At 51.4% G+C, this 27,415-nt stretch overlaps 1 protein-coding gene across 2 annotated transcripts; it reads left to right on the plus strand.

Moving 5' to 3' along the window:
- CAND2 (cullin associated and neddylation dissociated 2 (putative)) lies at positions 1 to 27,415 on the plus strand (the record flags this gene model as incomplete). 2 transcript variants are annotated; one of them, XM_080718153.1, is made up of 15 exons in its annotated part: positions 1 to 68; positions 6,067 to 6,210; positions 8,176 to 8,330; positions 9,662 to 9,785; positions 9,932 to 10,197; positions 11,289 to 11,394; positions 11,555 to 11,697; positions 14,004 to 14,296; positions 16,158 to 16,299; positions 16,658 to 18,160; positions 19,369 to 19,464; positions 21,611 to 21,780; positions 24,240 to 24,404; positions 25,763 to 25,870; positions 27,188 to 27,415. In XM_080718153.1, the coding sequence occupies 15 exons, from the start codon at positions 1 to 3 to the stop codon at positions 27,413 to 27,415; spliced, it is 3,711 nt and encodes a 1,236-aa protein (XP_080574279.1). The 2 variants fall into 2 exon arrangements, with proteins under 2 accessions (XP_080574279.1, XP_080574280.1); XM_080718154.1 differs by lacking the exons at positions 8,176 to 8,330; positions 9,662 to 9,785 and having other exon boundaries at positions 21,683 to 21,780.

A 27,415-nucleotide genomic window follows, 5' to 3' on the forward strand; every position in this document is an offset into this window, starting at 1 on the left:
ATGAGCACCGCCGCCTTCCACATCTCCAGCCTCCTGGAGAAAATGATGTCCAGCGACAAGGACTTCAGGTGCGCGCCCCCCGACCCCGACCCCAGGAGCCTGCAGCCCCTGCCTCGCTCAAAGCCCTTCCAGGCCCCCAACCCCGGTCCCTGCGCCCGCCACCGCCCCCTTGCTGGGTACCCACCGTGGGGCCCCAGCCCCGGGTCACCCCGCATCCCTGCGCCCCAAGAGGCCTCCTCTCTCTCTTTCTCTCCCCCCCCTTTTTTTTTCAGTACTGGGAATGGAACCCAGGGCCATAGTACCTCCGAGCTACACCCCCAGCCCTATTTTTTAGTCTTTTTTTTTTTTTCCTTTGTGGTACTGTGGAACCCAGGGGCTTTCTCCCTCCGGGCTCTACTCCCAGACCTATTTTATACTTTATTTGGAAACAGGGTCTCGCTAAGTTGCTGAGAGCCTCACTAAGTAGCAGAGGCTGGCTTCGAACCTGTGCCATCCCTGTGCCATCCTCCCGTCTCAGCCTCCCAAGTGCAGGGATTACAGGCCTGTGCCACAACTTTCAGCTAGTCGTTTTCATTTTTGAAACAGGGTCTCACTGAGTTGCAAAGGGCCCCGCTAAGTAGCTGAGGCTGCCTGGGAACCACGATCCTCAGGTCTCTGCCTCCTGAATGCTGGGATTTCAAGTATGCACCACCACACTTGGCTTAAAATTTTCTTTTATACCCAACCCTTGTATCTGCTGCCCCTCCCAGGCCTCCACTTGAACCCCCTGATGCCCTGGGTCTTTCCGCGGGGTCCCCAGAGCAAGCTAGCCTCTCCCAGGACCAACCCCCATCTCCAGCCCTCCTCTAATACCCTCACAAAGGATCTGCCCCCTGGGTTGTCTGTGGTGCAGCCCCCTATGCACTCCGGTTTTTTGTGGTCCCCCCCCCTGTGGTTCTGGGGATGGAAATCATGGACATTCTACTTCCAAGTGACACCCCCAGCCCTATTTTTATTCTTTATTTTATGTTATTGTTGTTTTTGTGGGTCTTGGGATGGAACCCAGGGGCATTTGACCTCCAAGCTACACCTCCTGCCCTATTTTTCATTCTTCATTTTGAAACAGGGTCTCACTGAGTTGCAAAAGGCCTCACTAAGTAGCTGAGGCTGTCTGCGAACCGCGATCCTCCGGTTTCAGCCTCCCAAATGCTGGGATTACAAGCGTGTGCCACCACGCCCAGCTATTCTTTATTTTAAAACAGGGTCTCACTGAGTTGCAAAGGGCCTCCTCTCATCCTCAGGGGAAACTGAGGTCCAGCAGAGATAGAGATGATAGATAGATAGATAGATAGATAGATAGAAGATTGGCCCAGGCTCACACAGCCAGTTTTGGATCCAGGAGGCTCACAGGAGACTAGAAACCGACATAGCCACTCACACGCCCTCCTTAAACATATATCCCCGCTTGGTAGATGGAGAACAGGTTCAGAGGCATGAAGGGCCTCCATGTTATCACAAGGCTGCAAAATGGAGCATTTGGGGTTCAAATCTGGGTCAATCTAAGAGAAGTGGAGAAGGTAGAGAGGCCGTCTGAATTCAGTCCTAGCCTGGACGGGGACTGGGATTTGCTGACCCTGTGTTCTGCCCTCTCCTGCAACCCAGTCTTCAATTCCTCAGAGACCCAGGCTTTCCACACTTACTGGCTGTGTGACCATGGACATGTTACTTAACGAACCCTCTGAGCTTTGGCCGGCCCGCCTTTCTTTCTTTCTTTCTTTCTTTCTTTCTTTCTTTCTTTCTTTCTTTCTTTCTTTCTTTCTTTCCTCTTTCTTTTTGCGGTACTGGGGATGGAACCCAGGGGCATTCTACCTCTGAGTTATAACCCCAGCCCTAGTTTTTAGACTTTTGTTTTTGAAACAGGGTCTCACTGAATTGCAAAGGGCCTCCCTAAGCACCTGAGGCTGTCCATGAACCGGGAACCTCCTGTCTCAGCCACCACGCCAGGGCTCTCCTGTTTCTTGAAAATTAGGATAATTGCCAGGCGTGGTGGCACAGGCTTGTAATCCCAGCATTCGGGAGGCTGAGACCAGAGGATTGCGGTTCGTGGACAGCCTCAGCTACTTAGTGAGGCCCTCTGCAACTCAGTGAGACCCAGTTTCAAAATAAAGAATAAATAGGGCAGGGGATGTAGCTCAGAAGTCAAATACCCCTGGGTTCCATCCCCAGATCCGCAAAAAAAAAAAGAAAAGAAAAAAAGAAAATGGGGATAATAACAGAGCCTACCAAGGGGATTGGTGGGGAAATGAAACGTGAAATGCTAAGGTCAGTGCCTGTCTCCAGGTAATTGCTTAATAAGTGTGCACTGGCCAGGCGTGATGGTACACACCCGTAATCCCAGTACTTGAGAGGCTGGCACTGGAGGATCGCAAGTTCAAAGCCAGCCTCAGCAATTTAGTGAGACCTGTTTCCAAGTAAAAAAATAAAATAGGGCCGGGCGTGGTGGCGCAGGCTTGTAATCACCACGCTTGGCAGGCGGAGCCAGGAGGATCGCACAGGTTCGAAGCCAGCCTTGCTGGCTTAAGAGACCCTGTTTCCAAATAAAAATATAAAATAGGTCTGGGAGTGTAGCCCGGAGAAGGCCCCTGGGTTCCGCCCCCAGTACCACCAAATAAATTAATAAAATAAAATAAAATAGGGCTGGGGATGTATCCCGGAGGTAGAATGCCCCTGGGTTCAGTGCCCAAGTAGGACACACACACACACACACACACGCCTAGGTGCATCTTTGTGATTTCGAATGCATTAGCAATCGGCCATGTCTTCCCCCTTTCCACACCTGCTGTCCCATCATGCACCTGGATGGTGGTCATTGTTCTCCCTGGTCTCTGAAGGCCTGAAGGGATCATGACTGGCCCAAGGTCAGTAGTCGAGTGGACTTGCATCACGGTCTCTTGAGCCTCGGGTCCAGCCCCCAGGAGAGGAAGTCGGCCCTGTCAGCTAAGCCTAAGTAGCTCCTGTAGGCCTGTTCAGGCCAGTGGCTTCCAGAATGCTTAAAACTACCCTTCACCCTAAGCATATGAGAATGGCATCTATTTTTAAAGTCCAAATACCAGGGACGCACTGGCCAGCTGTCCGGGCGCCCATGTGGCCGGCTTTCTTAGCTCTGTGGCCTCTAGGGTTTCTCTGGAATGAAACTGGCCCCGTGTCCTCGGCTTCCTGGAGGTGGTAGTGGCTGTAAGTGGGGGCCAGGCAGGACACAGGCCTGTTCTTCTGGATCCTGGCTTGGTGGACAGGATGATGTTCCGAGATGGCTCAGATTCTAACAGTCAACCCCCCCAAACTTAGCCGGGTGTGATGGCGCACAATTGTAATCCCAGTACTTGGGAGGTTGAGACAGGAGGATTGCAGGTTCGTGGTCAGCCTCAGCTACTTAGAGAGGCCCTCTGCAACTTAGTGAGACCCAGTTTCAAAATAAAGAATAAAAAATAGGGCAGGGGGTATAGCTTGGAGGTCGAATGCCCCTGGGTTCCATCCCCAGACCCGCAATAATAAAATAAAGAATAAGCCAGGCGTGGTGGCGCACGCTTGTAATCCCAGCACTGGGGAGGCTGACACGGGAGGATCTTGGTTCAAGGACAGCCTCAGCTACTTAGTGAGGCACTCTGAAACTCAGCGAGACCCTGTTTCAAAATAAAGAATAAGCCAGGCATGGTGGTGCATGCTTGTAATCCCAGCATTTGGGAGCCTGAGACTGGAGGATCGCGGTTTGCAGACAGCCTCAGCTACTTAGTGAGGCCCTTTGCAACTCAGTGACACCTGGTTTTAAAATAAAGAATAATAAAAAAAAATAGAGCAGGGGGTGTAGCTCGGAGGTCGAATGACCCTGGGTTCCATCCCCAGACCTGCAAAAAAAAAATAAAAATAAAAAATAAAAAATAGGGCTGAGGCCGGGCGTGGTGGCGCACGCTTGTAGTCCCCGCGCTTGGGAGGCAGAGACAGGAGGATCGCGCAGGTTCGAAGCCAGCTGTGCGCGCTGGTTTAGGAGACCCTGTTTCCAAATAAAAAAATGTAAAAATAGGTCTGGGAGTGTAACCCGGAAGTAGAAGGGCTTCCAGGAACCCCAGTACCACCAAAAAGAAAAAAAAAATAGGGTTGGGGGTATAGCTCAGAGGTAGAATGCCCTTGGGTTCTATCACCAGTACCGCAAATAATAAATAAATAAAACAAAGAATAATAGCCCGGCGTGGTGGTACACGCTTGTAATCCCAGCATTTGAGAGTCTGAGACAGGAGGATCTGGGTTCACGGCCAGCCTCAGCTACTTAGTGAGACCCTGTTTTAAAATAAAGAATAAGCTTGGCGTGGTGGCATACACTTGTAATCCCTGCGCTTGGGAGGCTGAGACAGGAAGATCGCGAAGATTCGAAGCCAGCCTCTGCTGGCATAAGAGACCCTGTTTCCAAATTTAAAAAAAATTAAATTAGGTCTGGGAGTGTAGCCTGGACGTAGAAGGCCCCTGGGTTCCATCCCCAGTACCACCAAAAAAAAAAAAAAAAAAAAGACTAAAAAATAGAGCTTGGGGTGTAGCTCGGAGGTAGAATACCCCTGGGTTCCATCCCCAGTACCACAAAAATAAATAAATAAAAAGATAGAAAATAAATAAGTAAATAAAAAACGAAACTGGAGCAGTCTTGCGGAAATTTCTAGATTCTTTCTGGAAAACAGCGGTGTTGATGGAGGAGCCAGACCGGTCTGGTGGGCTCATTCTCCACCCAGTTTGCTGTGTGGCTGTGGTCAGTCACTGCAGCCTGGCTGAGCCGAGTTTCCTGATGTCTCACCTCATGAGCTGCTCATCCTAGTCAAGCCTTCAAGGGTGGGTGTGATGGCGCACACTTGCAATCCCAGTGTTTGGGAGGCTGAGACGGGAGGATCATGGGTTTGAAAGAAGTCTCAGCGACATGGCAGGATCCTCTGCAGTTTAATGAGACCCTGGTGTTTTGTTTTTTTTTTCTTTTTTTCTTTGCAGTACTGGGGCTTGATGCCAGGGGCCTTCTGCCTCTGCATTACACCCCAGTCCTATTTTTTTTTTTTTTTTTTTTTTTTTTTGGTGGTACTGGGGGTGGAACCCAGAGACTTTCTATCTCCAGGCTATACTCCCAGACCTTTTTTATATTTTATTTGTAAACAGGGTCTCACTAGGTTGCTGAGAGCCTCACTGAGTAGCTGAGGCTGGCTTCGAACCTGCGCGATCCTCCTGTCTCAGCCTCCCAAGAGCGGGGATTACAAGTGTGCCCCACCACGCCTGGCCACCCCAGTCCTATTTTTTATTCTTGATTTTGAAACAGGACCTCACTAAGTAGCTGAGGCTACCCGCGAACCGCGATCCTTCTGTCTCAGCCCTCCAAATGCTGGGGTTACAAGTGTGTGCCATCATGCCTGGCTTTCTTCTCGATTTTGAAATAGGGCCTCACTAAGTTGCAGAGAGCCTCACTAAGTAGCTGAAGCTGGCTTCGAACCTGTGTGATCCTCCTGTCTCACCCTCCCAAGTACTGGTATTACAAGTACCACGCCTGGCTGTTTTTTTTTTTTTTTTTGTGGTACTAGGGATTGAACCCAGGGACATTCTACCTCTGGGCTATACCCTCAGCCCTATTTTATTTATTTGTTTATTTTATTTATTTATTTTTTGTGTGGGTCTGGGGATGGAACTCAGGGGCATTTGACCTCCGAGCTACACCCCCTGCCCTATTTTTTATTCTTTATTTTGAAACAGGGTCTAAGTGGCTGAGGCTGTTCATGAACCGCAATCCTCTGGTCTCAGCCTCCCAAATGCTGGGATTACAAGGTTGCTGAGGCTGGCTTGAACCTCCAATCCTCCTGTCTCAGCTTCCCAAATACCAGGATTACAGGCATGCCACCACGCCCGGCTACATGGGTGTTCTCATAGCCCAGCCGTGCCCACACCTCCATTCTCTGCTTTCCTTTGACTCTCCAATCCAGCTCTACTTCCTGGGAAGCTCTGAGCTGCCCTGTGGGTCTAGCACGGCCTGGGAGCTTCACAGCACCCCTCCTCTGCCCCCGCCCCTAGGTTCATGGCCACCAGTGACCTGATGTCGGAGCTGCAGAAGGACTCCATCCAGCTGGACGAGGACAGTGAGCGCAAGGTGGTAAAGATGCTGCTCCAGCTTCTGGAGGACAAGAACGGCGAGGTGCAGAACCTGGCGGTCAAGTGGTGAGCGGCCGCCAGGGTGGGCGGGCACCATGGCGGTGACCCGCCCCAAACCATCTGCTCTGGGGACCCTGGTGGAGTTGAACAGTGGCTCAGTCTGGGTCCCCCAAGCCCCAGCTGTAGACCCTTGAGCCCAGGGTTGTAGTTCAAGTGTATTTGGGAGATGGTTCCAGGAAGTGAGGGATGGGGGTGGAGAAATGGTGAGTCAGACAGGAAAGGATGTGGAGGCCTGTATGAGGGCTTTATTTATTTATTTATTTATTTATTTATTTATGGTACTAGGGACCAAGCTACATCCCAGCTCATTTTATTTTTTAATTAATTTATTTATTTTTGTGGTACTAGGGGTGGAACCCAGGGGTATTCTACCTTTAAGCTACACCCCCCACCCCAGTCCTATTTTTTATTCTTTATTTTGAAACTGGGTCTCGCTGAGTTGCAAAGGGCCTCACTAAGTAGCTGAGGCTGTCTGCGAACTGGGATCCTCCGGTCTCAGCCTCCCGAATGCTGGAATTACAAGTGTGCGCCACCACGCCCGGCGATTTTATTTTATTTCATTTGTGGTACTGGGAATTGAATCTAGGGGCATTCTAGCTCCGAGTTACACTCCATTTTATTTTATTTTATTTGTGGTATTGGAGATTGAATCCAGGGGCATTCTACCTCTGACCTATACACTCCAGCTCATTTTATGTTATTTAATTTTATTTGTGGTACTGGGGGTTAAATCCAGGGACATTCTACCTACCCAAGCTCATTTTATTTTATATTTATTTATTTATTATTTATTTTTTGCAATACTGCGGATGGAACCCAGGGGCATTCTACCTCTGAGCTACACCCCCAGCCCTATTTTTATTTATTTATTTATTTATTTATTTATTTATTTATTTATGGTGGTACTGGGGTTCCTAGAAGCCCTTCTACCTCCGGGCTACACTCCCAGACCTATTTTTACATTTTTCATTTGGAAACAGGGTCTTCTAAGCCAGTGCACATGGCTGGCTTCGAACCTGTGCGATCCTCCTGTCTCTGCCTCCCAAGCGCGGGGATTACAAGCGTGCACCACCACGCCTGGCCTGTTACTCTTATTTGAAACAGGGTTTCACTGAGTTGCACAAGGCCTCATTAAGTAGTAGCTGAGGCTGTCCACAAACCGCGATCCTCCTGTCTCAGCATCCCAAATGCTGGGATTACAAGCCTGTGCCACCACACCCGGCTGAGACCTTGTTTTAAAATAGAAGAATAAAATAGGTCTGGGGGTGTAGCTTGGAGGTAGAATGCCTCTGGATTCCACCAAAAGGCAGAATATGGTGGTGCACGCTTGTAATCTCAGTATTTGGGAGGCTGAGATAGGAGGATCGCGGTTCGTAGACAGCCTCAGCTACTTAGTGAGTGAGGCCCTCCGCAACTTAGACCCTGTTTCAAAATAAAGAATAAAAAAATAGGGCTGAGGGTGTAGGTCAGAGGTAGAACGTCCCTGGGTCCAATCCCCAGCACCACAAGGAAAAAAAGAAAGAAGAAGAATAAAAAATAGGGCTGGGGGTGTACCTCGAAGATGGAATGTTCCTGGGTTCAATTCCCAGTACCACAAAAAGAAAAAAAGAACAAAATGTGTATTCTCAGGCCCTGCCTAGACTTCCAGAACCTGAAACATTAGAGGAGCCCAGCAATCGGTATTCTAGTGAGTCTTCTAGGAGATTCTGTGCTGGAAACACATGCCCAAGCATAAGAACCACTATTTTGGGGGTACCGCTGTAATGAGATGCAAAACCCAGGAAGACAGGTAGGTTTGGGAGGGTCCAGGCGTGGTTGTAACACAGCCAGAAGCTACCACTCTTTCTAGCAAAACAGGGTCCCTTGTTGAGCCAGGGCCTTTCCTGGGCCACTGTGGCCCCAGGAGCAGGTGGGGGAGGCCCGACTCAGGCTGAGCCTGGAGTCTTTGGGCCCTCGTCTCTCCCTGCTCAGTCTGGGTCCTCTGGTGAGCAAAGTGAAGGCGTACCAGGTAGAGACCATCGTGGACGCCCTCTGCGCCAACATGAGGTCAGACAAGGAGCAGCTGAGAGACATCGCTGGAATTGGACTCAAAACTGTGCTGTCAGAGCTGCCCCCGGCAGCCACAGGTACCCAGGCCCCGCCACTAGACGTTATTATTTGTCTTGCTTTAAGGTTAAAAAAAAAAAAAGAAAGCCAGGCGTGGTGGCGCACGCTTGTAATCCAGGCATTCAGGAGACTTAGACAGGAGGATCGTGGTTTGCAGACAGCTGCAGGCTCCTTAGTGAGGCCCTCTGCAACTTAGTGAGACCCTGTTTCAAAATAAAGAATAAAAAATAGGAAGCTGGGCACAGTGGCGCACGCTTGTAATCTCAGCATTTGGGAGGCTGAAACAGGAGGATCACAGTTTGCGGACAGCCTTAGCTACTTAGTGAGGCCCTCTGCAACTCAGTGAGACCTGGTTTCAAAATAAAGACTAAAAAATAGGGCAGGGGTGTAGCTTGGACATCGAATGCCCCTGGGTTCCATCCCCAGACCCACAAAAAAACCAAACAACCAAACAACAACAACAAAAAAAAACCTGAGTTGGGCGTGGTGGCGCATGCTTGTAATCCCAGCATTTGGGAAGCTGAGACAGGAGGAATGCACAGCCAACCTCAGCTACTTAGTGAAGCCCTTTGCAACTCAGTGAGACCCTGTTTCAAAATAAAGAATAAAGGCTGGGCATGGTTGGTGCATGCTTGTAATCCCCGTGCTTGGGAGGCGGAGACAGGAGGATCATGCAGGTTTGAAGCCAGCCTAGCTGGCTGGCTTAAGAGACCTTGTTTCCAAATAAAAATAGGTCTGGGAGTATAGTCTGAAGGTAGATGGGTTTTCCATCCCTAGTACCACCACCAAAAAAAAAAAAAAAAAAAAAAAATGGATAAAAAATAGGGCTGGAGGTTTACTTCAGAGGTAGAATGCCCCTGGGTTCCATCCTCAGCACCACCAAAAAAAAAAAAAAAAAAAAGGATAAAAAATAGGGCTGGAGGTTTACTTCAGAGGTAGAATGCCCCTGGGTTCCATCCTCAGCACCACCAAAAAAAAAAAAAAAAAAAAAAGCACACATTTTCCCCAGTCTTTCAAAGACTTCTACTTATATCTCACTGGCCAGAACTGGGTCACGTGACCACTCCTAGCAGCCGGGGGCCTGGGATAAGAAGCCGGTCACTTTTCCACCTCCCTGGAGGAAGTGGGTAACGGAGAAGTGGGCCACCCAGCAGCTGGCCATCAGTTTGTCACTCCCTGGCTAGTGGCTCCTGACGTTCGGTGGGGCTGTGTGCTATACCTTGGGCCCTTTCTTGATCACGATTCTGGGTGATGTGGGCTCAGGAATACATCCAGGGCCGGAGACAGGGCAGAGGGGGAACTGCCTTGGCCCTCGGCCCAGGGCTTGACTACGCCCACCTTGTGTCTGCAGGCTCCGGGCTGGCCACCAGTGTGTGCCGAAAGATCACGGGTCAGCTCACCAGTGCCATCGCCCAGCAGGAGGACGTGGCTGTGCAGCTTGAAGCGCTGGACATCCTCTCTGACATGCTGAGCAGGTAAAGGGTGCTGGACAGTAAAGGAGGAAACGGGGACCATGATGCCACCACGCCCGGCTTGCTCAGGGCCTCTTAATCGTCCTGCATCCCTGCAGAGGAAGGCTCTCCATGTGGCCCCCGGCCTGACCTCGCCCTCTGGTCCCCAGGCTGGGCGCCCCGCTGGGCAGCTTCCACGCCAGCCTGCTGCACTGCCTGCTGCCCCAGCTGAGCAGCCCGCGCCTGGCCGTGCGCAAGCGGGCGGTCGGGGCTCTGGGCCACCTGGCGGCCGCCTGCAGCACCGACCTCTTCGTGGAACTCGCCGATCACCTGCTGGACCGGCTGCCCGGGCCGCGCGCGCCCGCCAGCCCCGCAGCCATCCGCACCCTCATCCAGTGCTTGGGCAGCGTGGGCCGCCAGGCCGGCCACCGCCTAGGTGAGGGGCGGGGCCTAGAGATGGGCGGGGCCTGGTGGGCGGGGCGGGGCTGCACTCTTGGGGGCGTGGCTGGGAGCCCCGCGTGGGAAATGCAGGCTTCCCAAGGGAAGGGGGCGTGGGTCAGACCTGGCGGCCTCGCCACAATACCATATAAATAAAATAGCTTCTCGCTTCCTACTTTGACAGGGTTTGCTTGGCAGGAATCTTTGGGGTCTCAGGTACCCAAAGTAGAATCTAGAGAGGGGCGTTGGGGGGGTCTCCAGGTCTGCACGGGGGGTGGGTGGGGTGGTAAATGGAGAAAGGCAGGGTTCTGTTTGCCAGGGGACCACATAGGGCCCCCTCTTGAGCGGTCTGTGAAGGCAGTCGCAGCCCCCCCTTCCTCCCATCTAGGGGTTCATGGCCTAGTGCAGGATGTTCAGCTATCCCTGAATAATGTTGCAAATCGAGTGCCTGCTCTTTATCTGTTTAATATCATTGATCTTAAAAAAAAATCTTAGCCTTTGTCGTTACTGGAAAGATCAGTAAGGGAGATTCTGTTTCAAAATAAAGAAAAAAAAAGGTAGGTCTGGGAGCCGGGCATGGTGGTGCAGGCTTGTCATCCCAGCATTCAGGAGGCAGAGACAGGAGGATCGTGGTTCATGGTCAGCCTCAGCTACTTAGTGAGGCCCTTTGCAACTCACTGAGACCCTGTCTCAAAACAAAGAATCAAAAATAGGGATAGGGGTGTAGCTTGGAGGTAGAATGCCCCTGAGTTCCATCCCTAGTACTGCAAAAAAAAAAAAAAAAAAAAAAATCAGTAAGGGATGGGGTGCAGCTCAGTAGTAGAGTGCTTGCCTAGGTTGCCCTGGTTTCACCCCAGCATAGCAAGCAGGCAAGCAAACAGACGTTCATGGACTGAGTCAGAGAGCTTATCCACCCTGCCCAAGGCCCCAAAGCTGGATCTAGAAGGGCCAGAGGCCACGTCCACGTGCCTGTGAACTCTGAGTTGAATTGGCAGAGGTCAGGGCTGCAGGTGCAGGGCCAGGCTGGGTGCCCTGGGGAGCCCCGGGGGAGGGTCTGGCCTGGTTTTGGTGATGCACCTGGCCCTGCAGGGGCCCACGTGGACCGCCTGGTGCCCCTGGTGGAGGAGTTCTGCAACGTGGATGACGATGAGCTTCGAGAGTCTTGCCTGCAGGCCTTTGAAGCTTTCTTGAGAAAGTAGGTGGAGGGGGAAGAAGGAAACAGTGAGGATGGCGGAGGGTGAGGGGGAAGTGGGTGGGGAATCTTCCCGGCAGTAGATCTCAATCAGATCTTCCCTTGACCTCCCCTAACCCTGCCTGGCTGGATCTGGCAGCATCCCCTCCTTCCTGCCCGGCAGGTGTCCCAAGGAGATGGGCCCTCACGTGCCCAGCGTGACCAGCCTCTGTCTGCGGTATGTAAAGCACGATCCCAACTACAGCTACAACAGTGACGAGGATGAGGAGCAGATGGAGACGGAGGATAGTGAGTTCAGTGAGCAAGGTGGGTGAACAGCCGCTGGGCGTGGCCTTCCCAGACCCTGCCCCCAGCCAAACTGCGGCCAGAACAAGCCCATCCTGATTGATGCTGGCTGGCCCTTCTCAACTTCAGCCCCGTGTGATCTGCACAGATCACAGTAAGGATGAGAGTACAGTAAGCCAGTGGGTTCTGTATCCATATCTACATCACGTATTCAACCAATCATAGGTCAGAAATGCTCAAAAGAAAGAAAAAAAAGGCAGGCGTGTGGTGGTGCTCACCTGTAATCCCTGTACTTGGGAGGCTGAGACAGGAATGATCGCAGTTCGCTGACAGCCTCAGCTACTTAGTGAGGCCCTCCGCAACTTAGTGAGACCCTGTTTCAAAATAAAGAATAAAGCCGGGCGTGGTGGCGCACGCTCATAAGCCCCGCGCTTGGGAGGCGGAGACAGGAGGATCGCGCAGGTTCCAAGCCAGTCGTGCTGGCTTAAGAGACCCTGTTTCCAAAATAAAAAAATATAAGAAATAGGTCTGGGAGTGTAGCCCGGAGGTAGAAGGGCTTCCAGGAAACCCAGTACCACCAAAAATAAATAAATAAATAAATAAATAAATAAATAAATAAATAAATATAAATAAATAAAAATTTTAAATAGGGCAGGGGGTGTAGCTCAGAGGTCAAATGCCCCCAAGACCTGCAAAATAAATAAATAAATAAATAAATAAATAAATAAATAAATAATAGCCGGGCGTGGTGGCACACACTTGTAATCTCCGCCCTTGGGAGGCAGAGACAGGAGGATCACACAGGTTCGAAGCCAGTCATGCTGGCTTAAGAGACCCTGTTTCCAAATAAAAAGTGTAAAATAAGTCTGGGGTTGTAGCCCCGAGGTAGAAGGGTTTCCAGGAATCCAGTACCACCAAAAATAAATAAGTAAAAATAAATAAGATATAGAAGAAGCTATGCAGAGGTTCTGTGCACATATTAAGCCTTTTTTGTGTGTGGGTCTGGGGATAGAACCTGGGCATTCTACCTCCGAGCTACACCCCCAGCCCAACTTTTGTATTCTTTATTTTCAAACAGGGTCTCACTGAGTTGCGGAGGGCCTCACTAAATAGCTGAGGCTGTCCATGAATCACGATCCTTCGGTCTCAGCCTCCTGAATGCTGGGATGACAAGCGTGCGCCACCACGCCAGGTTCTGTGAAGCCATTTTATAGAAGAGACTTGGATATACTTGGATTCTGATCAAGGGAGTCCTGAGCTAGTCTCTTACCGATTTCGAGGGGTAACTAGAATTGCTACCATTTACTGAACATATATCAGTATCCTAAATTCTCTTATTTCATGTTTCTTACAATGACCCCCTCCCAAAAAAAAATCTATTAGGATTATCCCTATAATTCAGTCAAGGAAACTAGAAAATAACAGATTTGCGCTGGGCGCGGTTGTGCATGCTTGTAATCCCAGCATTCGGGAGGCTGAGACCAGAGGATCATGGTCCATGGCCAGCCTCAGCTACTTAGTGAGGCCCTCTGCAATTTAGTGAGACCCTGTTTCAAAATAAAGAATAAAAAATAGGGCAGGGGGTGTAGCTCGGAGATAGAATGCCCCTGGGTTCCATCTCTAGTACTGCAAAAAAAAAAAAAAAAAAGACTAAAAAATAGGGCTGGAGGTGTAGTTTGGAGGTACAATGCCCCCAGGTTCCACCCCCCGGTACTGAAAAAAAAAAAAGAATAAAAAATAGGGCTATTAGTGTAGCTCAGAGGTAGAATGCCTCTGGGTTCCATCCCCAATACTGCAAAAAGTAAATAAAAATTAATAAAATAATCCGAAGCCGGGTGTGGTGGCGTATGCTTGTAATCCCAGCATTTGGGAGGCTGAGACAGGAGGATTGTGGTTCAGAGACAGCCTCAGCTACTATTTACAGAGGACCTTTGCAACTCAGTGAGACCCTTTTTCAAAATAAAGAGTAAAAAAAAAAAAAAAATAGGGCTGGGGGTGTAGCTCAGAAGTAGAAGGCTTCTGGGTTCTATCCCCCAAACTGCAAAATCACCATCACCATAATAATCCGGGCATGGTGGCACACACTTGTAATTCTAGTAGTTGGGAGGCTAAGACAGGAAGGTTCTAGGTTCCAGGACAGCCTCAGCAAGTAGTGAGACCCTGTTTCAAACAGACTACAGATAAAACATAGGGCTGGGGCTGTAGCTCAGAGGTAGAATGCCCCAGGACCAAGACAAAACAAAAAAGGTCAGCGAGGATGCCTCCTGATCCTGAGCCGCGACCTGGCCCAGGCGACAAGGGCTCCACGGGTCTTGTCTCTGCCCCAGAGAGTGAGGACGGATACAGCGACGGGGACGACCTGAGCTGGAAGGTGCGGCGGGCGGCGGCCAAGTGCCTGGCAGCGCTGATCAGCTCGCGGCCCGACCTGCTGCCCGAATTTCTCTGCACCCTGGCGCCCGCGCTCATCCGCCGCTTCAGGGAGCGCGAAGAGAACGTGAGGGCCGACGTCTTCGGGGCCTACGTCGTGCTCCTGCGACAGTCGCGGCCGCCCAAGGGATGGCTGCAGGCTGTGGAGGAGCCCACGCAGACCGGCAGCAACCTCCACGCACTGAGAGGACAGGTGGGCCTTCACCCGCTGACCCCTGAGCCCCCCACCCACCAAGTGTGCACAGGGTACCTGGGTTGCGCCCGGCCCTGGGAGTATACCAAGTCAAGTCCCAGCCTTCACCTGCGCAGACTCAGGGACTTCTAGGTCACAGTAAGAAGCTGGTTTTATTTTTATTATTATTATTATTATTATCATTATCATTATCATTATTTTTTATTGGTGTACTGTAGTCGTGCATCTTAATGGAGTACAAGATGGTGGAGGCATACATGTACACGTCACCCAATTAGTCCTTCCCCAGTTCCCGCCCCATTCCCTCCTGCTCCCTCCTTCTCATGTTTGGCTTAGTGGTTGATTATTATTATTATTATTATTATTATTATTATTATTATTGGCAGTACTGAGGATGGAACCCAAGGGCTTTTCTATCTGCGGGCTATACTCCCAGATCTATATTATACTTTATTTGGAAACAGGGTCTCACTAAGTCGCTGAGAGCCTCACTAAGTAGCTGAGGCTGGCTTCGAACCTGTGCGATCCTCCTGTCTCAGCCTCCCGAGCGCTGGGATTACAAGCGTGCGCCACCACGCCTGGCTTCATCATTATCATCATTATTGTTATTGTTATTATTATTATTGTTTGTTTTGTGGTATTGGGGATTGAGTCCAGAGGCATTCTACCTCCAAGCTATACCCTCAGCCATATTTTTTTTGTGTGTGTGACACTGGGTTTGGAACCCAGGGGCATTCTACCTCTGAGCTACACCACCAGCCCTGTTTTTGATTGTTTATTTTGAAAGAGGGTCTCACTGAGTTGCGAGGGCCTCACTAAGTAGCTGAGGCTGTCCGCGAACCACGATCCTCCAGTCTCAGCCTCCCGAATGCTGGGATTACAAGCGTGCGCTACCACGCCTGGCTAGTTTTATTTCTTATTTGGAAACAAGAGTCTTGCTAAGTGGTCGAGGCTGGCTTTAAACCTGTGATCTTCCTGTCTTAGCCTCCCAAGTACTGAGCTTAGAAGCGTGTGTCACGACGTCTGGCTTTATTTATTCATTTTGAAACAGGGTCTCTCTAGGTTGCTGAGAGCCTCCCTTAGTTCTGAGGCTGTCCTTGAACCTGCCATCCTCCTATCTCAGCTTCCCAAGTATTGGGACTACAGGTGTGCGCCACTGCGCCCCGGCTCTAACTCCACCTCTTAAAGAGTCCACCAAGCTGGGCGTGGTGGAGCACACTTGTAATCCCAACATTTGGGAGGCTGAGACCAGAGGATCGAGGTTCGTGGCCAGCCTCAGCTACTTAGTGAGGCCCTTTGCAACTCAATGAGACCCTGTTTCAAAACAAATAATAATAATTAAAAGAAGGATCAGGCCGGAGGTGTCGCTTGGAGGTAGAACACCCCTGGGTTCCATCCCCAGTGCCGCAAATAATAATAACAGAGCCCACCACCTCCCGACATCAGCACACATTGGCCTTTGGGGAACACAAACCACACCCGATCCGTGGCAGATGCCCAAGTCAAACTGTCAGACAGGTAGACACACGGGAGGCTGAGGTTGAGCATATACATGTGGGCATCTTAATGTCTCTGGATTCAGAAGGGCAGCGAGGGAACAGAATCTATGTAGGATGTGAAGGGGCCACCCTGGTGGTGCCAGCCAGACTTCTGCTTCCTTTTCACAGAGTGTAGTAGTGACAGCAAGACTGCCTGGTGGCCGTAATCTCTGTACTCTAAGATGGACATGGGGCACTACCTCCTGAGGGCCTGTGTCCATGCTGAGCATCCTCCGTGTTGCTGTTTTGGGGCAAAGCTTGCAGCGGCGGTCGGGCTGGGGAGGTTTACTGGTTGGTCTCTGACCGCCCTCGCCTGCCCACAGGTGCCCCTTGTGATCAAGGCCCTGCAGCGCCAGCTCAGAGAGCGGAGTGCCAGGGCCCGCCAGGACTGCTTCAGCCTGCTCACAGAGCTGGCCGGGGTCCTGCCTGGCAGGCTGGCAGAGCACATGCCAGTGCTGGTATCAGGTAGGCTAGTCCGCATCTGGCTTTCTGCTTTTCTGGGTCTCTTTCAGAACCCACAACCCCTGCCCTGAGTTGAGCCCCAAATTCCTGAGAGATCTTGGGCCCCTGTCCCAGACGGAACCTCTCTATATTCAGCAGCCAGGCTGGATTCCAGGACTTACTCCCTGGTTTCCAGCAGGTCCCCAGTTTTTGTTTGCCTTAGCCCCACCCAGCCTAGCAATGACCACTTGGGAATTTCTGCCCAAGAGCTTATGTGCTTTGGTCCAGTTCAAGCCCCGGGGATGCTCCATTCCCGCGTCCACAGAGGGCCACCTTGGCTGGGGAGATCTGCGACCCTGTAACCTTTGTGCCCACCCCGCAGGCATCATCTTCTCGCTGGCCGACCGCTCCAGCTCTTCCACCATCCGGATGGACGCCCTGGCCTTCCTGCAGGGGCTGCTGGGCACGGAGCCGGCGGAAGCCTTCCACCCACATCTGCCCACCCTCCTGCCACCTGTCATAGCTTGCGTGGCGGACCCTTTCTACAAGATCGCCGCCGAGTCCCTGCAGGTGCTCCAGGAGCTGGTGCGTACTCTCTGGCCGCTAGACAAGCCTCGGATGCTGGACCCCGAGCCCTACGTTGGCGAGATGTTCACAGCCACCCTGGCACGCCTCCGTGCCACCGACTTGGACCAGGAAGTGAAGGAGCGGGCCATCTCCTGCATGGGCCACCTCATGGGTCACCTAGGGGACCGGCTGGGGGATGACTTGGAGCCTACTTTGCTACTCCTCCTGGACCGGCTGCGGAACGAGATTACCCGGCTGCCGGCCGTCAAGGCTCTGACGCTGGTGGCCGGGTCCCCGCTGCGGCTGGACCTGCAGATCATCTTGGGAGAGGCACTGCCCATTCTGGCCTCGTTTCTGCGTAAGAACCAGCGGGCACTGCGGTTGGCCACGCTGGCCGCCCTGGACGCCTTGGCTCAGAGTCAGGGGCGCGGCCTGCCGCCCTCCGCCGTGCAGACGGTGCTGGTGGAGCTGCCCGCCCTGGTCAACGAGAGTGACATGCACGTGGCCCAGCTGGCCGTGGACTTCCTGGCCACCATGACGCAGGCCCAGCCGGCCTCGCTGGTGGAGGTGAGCGACCCGGTTCTCTCGGAGCTGCTGCGGTTGCTGCGCTCACCCCTGCTGCCCGCCAGCTTGTTGGTGGCCGCCGAGGGCTTCCTGCAGGCACTGGTGGGGACCCGGCCGCCATGCGTGGACTACGCAGAGCTCATCGACCTGCTCACGGCGCCCGTGTACGAGCAGGTTGCGGATGGCGGGCCGGGGCTGCACAAGCAGGCTTTCCACTCGCTGGCCCGGTGCGTGGCCGCCCTGTCTGCCGCCTGTCCTCAGGAGGCAGCGGCCACCGCCAGCCGCCTGGTCTGCGATGCCAAGTCGCCTCACTCCAGCGTGGGGGTCAAGGTGCTGGCCTTCCTGTCGCTGGCTGAGGTGGGCCAGGTGGCCGGGCCGGGCCCCCAGCGTGAGCTGAAGGTGGTGCTCCTGGAGGCCCTGGGGTCACCCAGCGAGGAGGTGCGGGCCGCCGCCTCCTATGCGCTGGGCCGCGTGGGCGTGGGCAACCTGCCGGACTTCCTGCCCTTCCTGCTGGCCCAGATCCAGGCCGAGCCCCGCAAGCAGTACCTGCTGCTGCACTCCCTGCGGGAGGCCCTGGCAGCTGCCCAGCCCGACAACCTGAAGCCCTATGCCGAGGACCTGTGGGCCCTGCTCTTCCAGTGCTGTGAGGGGGCCGAGGAGGGCACCCGCAGCGTGGTGGCTGAGTGCATCGGGAAGCTGGTCCTCGTGAACCCGCCGTTCCTTCTGCCCCGCTTCCGGAAGCAGCTGGCCGCAGGTAGGGCGCTGGCGTGGGCAGAGGTGGGCACCTTGTCCCGAGTGGCCAAGACCCTGGGGCAGAAGGTCATGTCTTTGGATGTAAGTTGCAGTGTGTAGATGTCTGAGGGTAAAAGCCACAGAGGAACACTAGCCTTCCTTCTGTGGGGGCTCTGCCGTAGGAGGAGCAGAGGACTACGAGGTTCCTCAGTCCCCCTCCCTTTGCCCAGCCTTAACACTGCTAAATTCAGCCAGCCTGGGATTAAAAAGATTTGAAAACAAGCCGGGCGTGGTGGCGCACGTTTATAAAGCCATCATTCGGGAGGCTGAGACAGGAGGATTGCAGTTCACGGACAGCCTCAGCTACTTAGTGAGACCCTTTGCAACTCAGTGAGAACCTGTTTCAAAATAAAGAACAAAAAGCCAGGCATGGTGGTGCACGCTTGTAATCCCAGCATTTGGGAGGCTGAGACCAGAGGATTGTGGTTTGTGGACATCCTCAGCTACTTAGTAAGGCCCTTTGCAACTTAGTGAGACCCTGTTTCAAAAATAAAGAATAAAAATAGGGCTGGAGAGTGTAGCTCAGAAGTAGAAGGCCCCTGGGTCCTATCCCCAGTACCATGAAAAAAAGAAAAGAAAAAGAAAGAAAAAAAAGAAAAAGAAGCCGGGCGTGGTGGTGCACATTTGTAATCCCAGCATTCGGGAGGCTGAGACCGGAGGATCGTGGTTCGCGGACAGCCTCGGCTACTTAGTGAGGCCCTCTGCAACTCAGTGAGACCCAGTTTCAAAACAAAGAATAAAAAATAGGACTGAGGGTGTAGCTCGGAGGTCTAATGCCCCTGGGTTCCATCCCCAGACCCCCCCCCCAAAAAAAAAAAGAAAAAGAAAGAATAAAAAATAGGGCTGGGAGTGTAGCTCAGAGGTAAAATGCCCCTGGATTCAATCCCTAGTATAACAACAACAAAAAGAAAACTATCTTGGGTTTTTGTCACTCAGTTTACATCGGGTGGCCTCGTCACCCAAGAACTGGTGACGTTACTCTCTCAGCTACAGCTGAGTATTTAGGACGGGTTCAAAGTTGCCAGCAGGAATGGTATCCTTGCCTTCCCCAGAAATGGCGGTGGGGTCTCCCAAGTGGGGAAGAGGCAGGATAGGGCCTCGGCGCCTGCCAGCCGCAGGCCCCTGGGTTGGTCCCTGCCCATCACCCAGCTGCCCCCTCTCCTCTTGCAGGCCAGCCGCACACCCGGAGCACGGTCATCACCGCGGTCAAATTCCTCATCTCAGATCAGCCCCATCCCATCGACCCCCTCCTGAAGAGCTTCATTGGTGAGTTCCTCCCCAGCCTTGCCCCCTGGCCGAACTCCCACTGGCCCTCCAGCCTGGGCAGACGTCAGCCCCAGGGGAGCCAGAGACCTAAAGGCCAACTTGGCTCTGTGATGTGCAGAGAGGCCTGGCTCTTAAGTAAGGAGACCTGATTTCCAATTTCTTTGTTCTGGCCAAATTGCTGGGTGAGCCCCCATGTCCCTTCTCAGCTGAGTTTTCATCCTCCAAATGAGCATGAGAAGCCAGGTGCGGTGGCACACGCTTGTAACCCCAGCATTCGGGAGGCGGAGACAGGAGGATCACGGTTCGAGGACAGCCTCAGCTACTTAGGCCCTTTGCAACTCAGTGAGACCCTGTTTCAAAATATAGAGTAAAAAATAGCCTGGGGTGTAGCTCAGAGGTAGAATGTCTCTGGGTTCCACACCTGATACAAAAAAAAAATAGGGCTAGGGGTGCAGCTGAGAGGTAGAATGCCTCTGGGTTCAATCCCCAGTGAAAGAGAGAGAGAAAGAGAGAGAGAGATGAGAGATATTGTGTGTGTGTGTGTGTGTGTGTGTGTGTGTATATATATATATATATATATATATATATATATATATATATATATATATATATGACTGGGGTTGTTGCTCGGAGGTAGAATGCCCCTGGGTTCCATCCCTAGTAACACACACACACACACACACACACACACACACACACACACAAGAAAAATGAACATGAGAACCCGAGTGTGGTAGCACACACTTGTAATCCCAATACTTGGGAGGCTGAGACAGGAGGATCACAGGTTCAAGGACAGCCTCAGCAAGTAATGAGACTTTCATCAACCTAGTGAGACCTGTTTCCAAATAAAAATTAAATCGGTCTGCAGGCTTAGCTCGAGGGAAACTATACCTGGATTCAATCTCTGATACTATACACAAAAAATTGTACAATAGTAGGAAAGTTCTAAAAATATCTCAGCTATCCAAATAGGAATACTTTTGTTTGTTGTTTGCCTGTTTTTTGGGGTGCTGAGGATAAAACCCAGGGTTTCCCACAGGCAGGCAAGCACTCTACCACCGAGCCACATCCCCAGCCCCGGATAGTTCTCTGCCTTTCCTGTTCTCAGGATCCTACCTATGATGTTAGGTAGTTGACATAGAGTCCTTCCTCTGTCCCAGGCCCTCCTCTGTGTGCTTTATAGACATTCTGGTTTTTTGTTTTTGTGATTCTAGAGATGGAACCCAAGGGCATTCTACTTCCGAGCTACACCCCCAGTCTTTTTTTTTTTTTTTTTTTTTTTTGTACTGGGGATGGAACCCAGGGGGCATTCTAGCTCTAAGCTACACCCCCAGCCCTAGATTTTATTCTTTATTTTGAAACAGGGTCTCACGGAGTTGCAGAGGGCCTCACTAAGTAGCTGAGGCTGGCCACAGACCATAATCCTCCTGTCTCAGCCTCCCAAAGGCTGGGATTACAAACACACACCACTTTCTGAATCCTACAAACAGTCCTACCTTGTAGGTATGGCTGTTCTAGTAGGAAAAGTGTGGATTGAAGTCACATGTTTTGGACTTTGAGGGTGATTTTACCTGGCATAAAGTAGCTGCTCAGAACCCATCCACCAAGCTGGGCGTGGTGGTGACCTCCTGTAATCCCAGTAGGTGGGAGGCTGAGATAGGAAGAGCGCAGGTTTGAGGACAGCTTCATCAGTAGTGAGACTCTCATCAACCTAGCGAGACGCTGCTTCCAAATAAAAAAAGGACTGGGCCGGGCGTGGTGGCGCACGCTTGTAATTCCCGCCTTTGAGAGGCGGAGACAGGAGGATCACACTGGGTCAGAGCCAGCCTCGCTGGCTTAAGAGACCCTGTTTCCACATAAAAAAAAAAAAAAAAGTTAAAAAAATAGATCTGGGATTGTAGCCTGTAGGAGTGTATCTCAGAGGTAGAAGGGCTTCCAGGAACCCCAGTACCACCCAAAAAAAAAAAAAAAGAAAAGAAAATGGACTGGATATAGCTCTGAGGTTCAGTCCCCAGTACCACACACACACGTAGCCCATCCACCACTATTCAGCCAGACCTGAGTCTCCTGGGATGAGATGCCTCACGGAGGTGGCTTTACGTTTGGGCTTTGTCCCTCAGCCCCCATTCCTGTGTTTCTCCAGGAGAGTTCATGGATAGCCTGCAGGACCCGGACCTCAACGTGCGCCGGGCCACCCTGGCCTTTTTCAACTCAGCCGTGCACAACAAGCCCTCGCTGATCCGGGATCTGCTGGGTGACATCTTGCCCCTGCTTTACCAGGAGACGAAGATCCGCCGGGACCTCATCCGAGAGGTGGGGAGCAGAGCCCCCTGGAGAATACTATTGGAGTAGGCCCCCTCAGGAGCCCAGGGTAGTGCTGCCCCGGGCTCTCTGGAAGGGCTGAATGAGGCTCATTAGAGCGGTGCTGAACCCACGTGGACTAGGTCAAGTCCTGCTCCTGCAGCGCTGGCTACTTGCTAGTTGTGTGTCCTGGAGCAGTTAGCCTTTCTGAGCTGTAGTTTCTCCTGATTATGTATGTATGTATGTATGTATGTATGTATGTATGTATTAGTATTTATTTATTTATTTATTTATGGTACTGGGGGTGGAACCCAGGGGCTTTCCTACCTCCGGGCTATACTCCCAGACCTATTTTTTATACTTTACTTGGAAACAGGGTCTCACCAAGTAGCTAGAGTCTCATAAGTAGCTGAGGCTGGCTTCGAACCTGTGCGATCCTCCTGTATCAGCCTCCCAAGCGCTGGGATTACAAGTGTACACCACCACGCCTGGCTCTATTTACTTATTTTTGGTACTGGGTGTTGAACCCTCTAAGCTACTACCTCTAGCCCGATTTTTCTTATTTCTTACTTGGAAACAGGGTCTCACTAGATTGCTGAGATCCTTGCTAAGTTGCCAAGGCTGGCTTTTTTTTGTTTTTTGTGTTTTTGCGGTTCTGGGGATGGAACCCAGGGGGCATTCTACCTCTGAGCTACACCCTCAGCCCTGTTTATATTCTTTATTTTTGAAACAGGGTCTCACTGAGTTGCAAGGGGCCTCACTAAGTAGCTGAGGCTGTCTGTGAACTGCGATCCTCCTGTCTCAGCCTCCCACATACTGGGATTACAAGCGTGGGCCACCACACCCAGTCTTTCTCCCATTTTTTCTTTCTTTTTTTCTTTTTTCTTTTTGTGGTGCTGAGCGCGCTACACCCTCAGCCCAAATTTATTTTTATTTTAATTTGGAAACAGGGTCTCAACAATAAATTGCTGATAGACTCACTAAGTTTCTGAGGCTAGCTTCGAGCCTGTCTTAGCCTCTCAGGTACTGGGATTACAGGAGTGCGCCACCACTCCTGTCTTAGTTTTCTCCAGTATTAATGGGGTGAATAAAAACACCTACCAGGCATGGTGGTGCATGCCTGTAATCCCAGTACTAGGGAGGCTGAGACAGGAGAATCATAGGTGGAGACCAGCCTCAGCAACTTAGTGAGACCCTGTTTCCAAATAAACAATAAAATAGAGCAGGGTGTGGTGGCACATGTTTGTAATACCAGTAATTGGGAAGCTGAGACAGGAGAATCCCAGGTTTGTAGCCAGCCTCAACTACTTAGTGAGGCCCTCTAAAAGGGGGACCTCTTAGTGAGACCCAGTTTCAAAATAAAGACTAAAAAATAGGGCTGGGGTGTAGCTCAGAGGTAGAATACCCCCGAGTTCCATCCCTACCACCATAAATAAATAAATAAATAAATAAATAAATAAATAAATAAATAAAATAAAAACCAAGTGTGGAGGTACATGCTTGTAATCCCAGTACTTGGGAGGCTGAGACAGGAGGATCTCAGGTTTGAGGACAGTCTCAGCAAATAGTAAGACTCTTATCAACCTAGCGAAACCCTGTTTTCAAATAAAAAATAAAATCAGGCTGGGGGTCTAGCTCGAAGGTAGAATACCTCTGGTTTCAATCCCCAGTACCACACACACACACACACACACACACACCTCACAATTAAAAATAGGGCTGGGGTTGTAGTTTAGTGGTAGAATGCCCCTGGTTCAATCCCCAATACCACAAAAATAAATAAATAAAATACGGCTGGAAGCTGGGCGTAGTGGCTCACACTTTTAATCTCGGTATTTGGGAGCCGGAGACAGGAGGATCCCAGGTTCAAAGCCAGCCTCAGCTACTTAGTGAGACCCTGTTTGAAAATAAAGAATAAAAAATAGGGCTTGGGCTATAGCTCAGAGGCCGAATGCCCCTGAGCTCCATCCCCTGTACCCCCCCCACACACACACACGAAGAAATGTCATTTACCAACCTCTCATTACAGTGTCTGACCCCCAGACAGTGCCTGCTCAGTAGATTAGAATGGCTGTTATTATTACTTTTTTTTTTTTTTTGGTGGTACTGGGGTTCCTGGAAACCCTTCTACCTCCGGGCTATACTCCCAGACCTACCTATTTTATACTTTTTATTTGGAAACAGGGTCTCTTAAGCCAGCAAGGCCGGCTTCAAACCTGCATGATCCTCCTGTCTCAGCCTCCCAAGCGCGGGGATTACAAACGTGCACCACCACGCCCGGCTTTGTTATTATTACTATTAATCATTTGGGGAAAAGGTGTTGGAGTCTGAGACTTGGGCGCCTAAGGCCCAATTCGAGGTCGGAAGATGGAGTTGAACCGCGAGGCAGTGTGTGTTGCAGGGATTAGGGGGGCTGCTGTTCTCACCCCCAGGCTCACCTGCCCCAACCTTGGTGGCCCTGCCCTCCGCAGGTGGAGATGGGGCCCTTTAAGCACACAGTGGACGAGGGTCTGGATGTGCGGAAGGCGGCCTTCGAGTGCATGTACTCCCTGCTCGAGAGCTGCCTGGGCCAGCTGGACATGTGCGAGTTCCTGAACCACGTGGAAGACGGGCTGAAGGACCACTACGACATCCGGGTAGGACCCTGCCCAGCCTGGAGCGAGAGGCTGACCGCCAGGCGCCCCTGGGCCCAGACCTGTCTCCCTTCTCCTACCGCAGAAGCCACCTTGAAAGCAGCTGCGTAGCTCCTTCCTTCCTCTCTTTCTTTTATTTATTTTTTGATGGTATTGAGGATTGAACTAAGGGACTTCTACCTCCAAGCTACAGCCCCAGTCCTATTTTTTTTATTTTCATTATTATTATTATTATTATTATTATTATTATTATTATTTTACAGTACCTAGGGACATTCTACCTCCGAGCTACACCCCACTCCTATTTTTTATTCTTTTTTTTTTGCAGGTCTGGGGCTGGAAATCAGAGGCATTTGACCTCTGAGCTACACCCCCCTGCCCAAATTTTTATTCTTTATTTTGATTTTTAACTTTGTGTGTGTGTGTGTGTGGGGGGGGTACTGGGGATGGAACCCAGGGGCCTTCTACCTCCGAGCTGTACTCCCAGACCTATTTTATGTTTTATTTGGAAACAGGGTCTCACCAAGTTGCTGAGAGCCTCACTAAGCAGCTGAGGCTGGCTTCGAACCTGCGCGATCCTCCTGTTTCAGCCTCCCAAGTGCGGGGATTACAAGCGTGTGCCACCACGCCCGGCCTATTCTTTATTTTGAAACAGCGTCTCACTGAGTTGCAAAGGGCCTCATTAAGTAGCTGAAGTTGTCTGCGAACAGTGATCCTCAAGTCTCTGCCTCCTAAATGCTGGGATTACAAGCGTGCACCACCAAGCCTGACTTTTTATTTTTTATTTTGAAACAGGGTCTCACTGAGTTGCAAGAGTCCTAAGTAGCTGAGGCTGTCTGCAAACTGCAATTCATTATTATTATTATTATTATTTTGGTGGTATTGGGGTTGAACCCAGGGGCTTTCTACCTGCGGGCTATATTCCCAGACCTATTTTCTATTTTATTTGGAAACAGGGTCTCACCAAGTTGCTGAGAGCCTTACTAAGTAGCTGAGGCTGGCTTCAAACCTGTGCAATCCTCCTGTCTCAGCCTCCCAAGCGCAGGGATTACAAGTGTGCACCACCACACCCAGCTTTTAGCCTTTCTTTCTTTCTTTATTTTGGTGGTACTGGGGGTGGAACCCAGGGACTTTCTACTTCTGGGCTATACTCCCAGACCTATTTTATATTTTATTTGGAAACAGGGTCTCACTACGTTTCAGAGGCTCTCACTAAGTAGCTGAGGCTGTCCTTGAACCTGTGATCCTCCTGTCTCAGCCTCCCAAGTACTGGGATGAGGAACATGCGCTACCATGCCCGGCTGGGCCTGCTACTTTGGTTCTTGGGCCATTTTGTTAAGACGTCTCCTCCCTCCGGCCAGATGCTGACTTTCATTATGCTTGCACGGCTGGCTACCCTGTGTCCTGCGCCTGTCCTGCAGAGGGTGGACCGGCTCATCGAGCCACTCAGGGCCATCTGCACTGCCAAGGTAAGAAGCCCCAGGCCCGCCCAGGCTCTGGGATCTGCTGGATGCAATCACTAAGCACCTCATGGGCTGAGGCAGGGGGTGGAGCTTCATGGTCTAGGAAGTGCTTCTGGTCCTGAACATGGTGCAGAGGTGATCAGAGGCTCAGAGGAAAGTTAGTGGCCCAGGAGGCTGCACAGATGGGAAGCTTCAGAGCCAAACTCCACTCTGTGTGTGTGTGTGTGTTTTGCGGTACTGAGGATGGAGCCCTGGGGCATTCTACCTCCAAGCTACACCCCCAGCCCTATTTTTTTATTCTTCATTTTGAAAAGGGGTCTCCCTGAGTTGCAAAGGGCCTCACTAAGTAGCCGAGGCTGGCCGCAAACTGTGATCCTCCTGTCTCAGCCTCCCAAATGCTGGGATTACAAGGATGTGCCACCATGCCCGGCTTCCTTTTTTATTTTATTTTTTTATTACACCCAACAATCAGTGATTTTTTATTAATTTTTGTGGGTCTGGGGATGAAACCCAGGGGCATTCGGCCTCCGAGCTACACCCCCTGCCCTGTTTTTTTATTCTTTATTTTAAAACAGGGTCTTACTAAGTCGCAAAGGGCCTTACTAAGTAGCGGAGGCTGGCTTCGAACCTGCGTGATCCTTCTGTCTCAGCCTCCTGAATGCAGGGGTTACAAGTGTGTGCCACCACGCCCGGCAATCAGTGATTTTTTTGGAAAGTAAAGTCTTCTCCAAGTCGGGAAAGGTGGCACATGCCTTTAATCCCAGTACTTAGGAGGCTGAGATAGGAGGATTGCAGGTTCTGCAGCCAGCTTCAGCAACTTAAAACTTAGCAAATAAAAAAATAAAAGAGGGCTGGGAAGCCGGGCGTGGTGGCGCACGCTTGGAATCCCAGCATGAGACAGGAGGATTATGGGTTCGCAGCTAGGTTCAGCTCCTTAGTGAGGCCCTTTGCAGCTTAGTGAGACCCTGTTTCAAAATAAAGAATAAGCCGGGCGTGCTGGCACATGCTTGTAATCCCCGCGCTTGGGAGGCTGAGACAGGAGGATCGCATGGGTTCAAAGCCAGCCTCAGCTACTTAGTGAGGCTCTCAGCAACTTAGTGAGACCCTGTTTCCAAATAAAATATTAAAAAGGTCTGGAGTATAGCCCGGAGGTAGAAAAGCCCCTGGGTTCCACCCCCAGTACCACCAAAAAAAAAAAAATAGGGCTGGGGGTGTAGCTCAAAGGTGGAATGCCCCTGGGTTCCATCTCCAGTACTGCAGAAAAAAAAAAAAAAAATGAAAAATAAAAATAAAAGAAGCGCTCCTCGTTTGTGCCCCCCCCAGGTCAAAGCCGGCTCAGTGAAGCAGGAGTTTGAAAAGCAAGCAGAGCTGAAGCGCTCGGCCATGAGGGCCGTGGCCGCCCTGCTGACCATCCCCGAGGTGGGGAAGAGCCCCATCATGGCCGACTTCTCTGCCCAAATCAGGTCCGACCCCGAGCTGGCCACCCTGTTCGAGAGCATCCAGAAGGACTCTGCTGCGGCCCCTGGTGTGGATGGAACGGAGCTCAGCTAG

The sequence above is a fragment of the Muscardinus avellanarius genome (genome assembly GCF_963383645.1).
Source record: "Muscardinus avellanarius genome assembly, chromosome: 22".
Lineage (NCBI taxonomy): Eukaryota > Metazoa > Chordata > Mammalia > Rodentia > Gliridae > Muscardinus > Muscardinus avellanarius.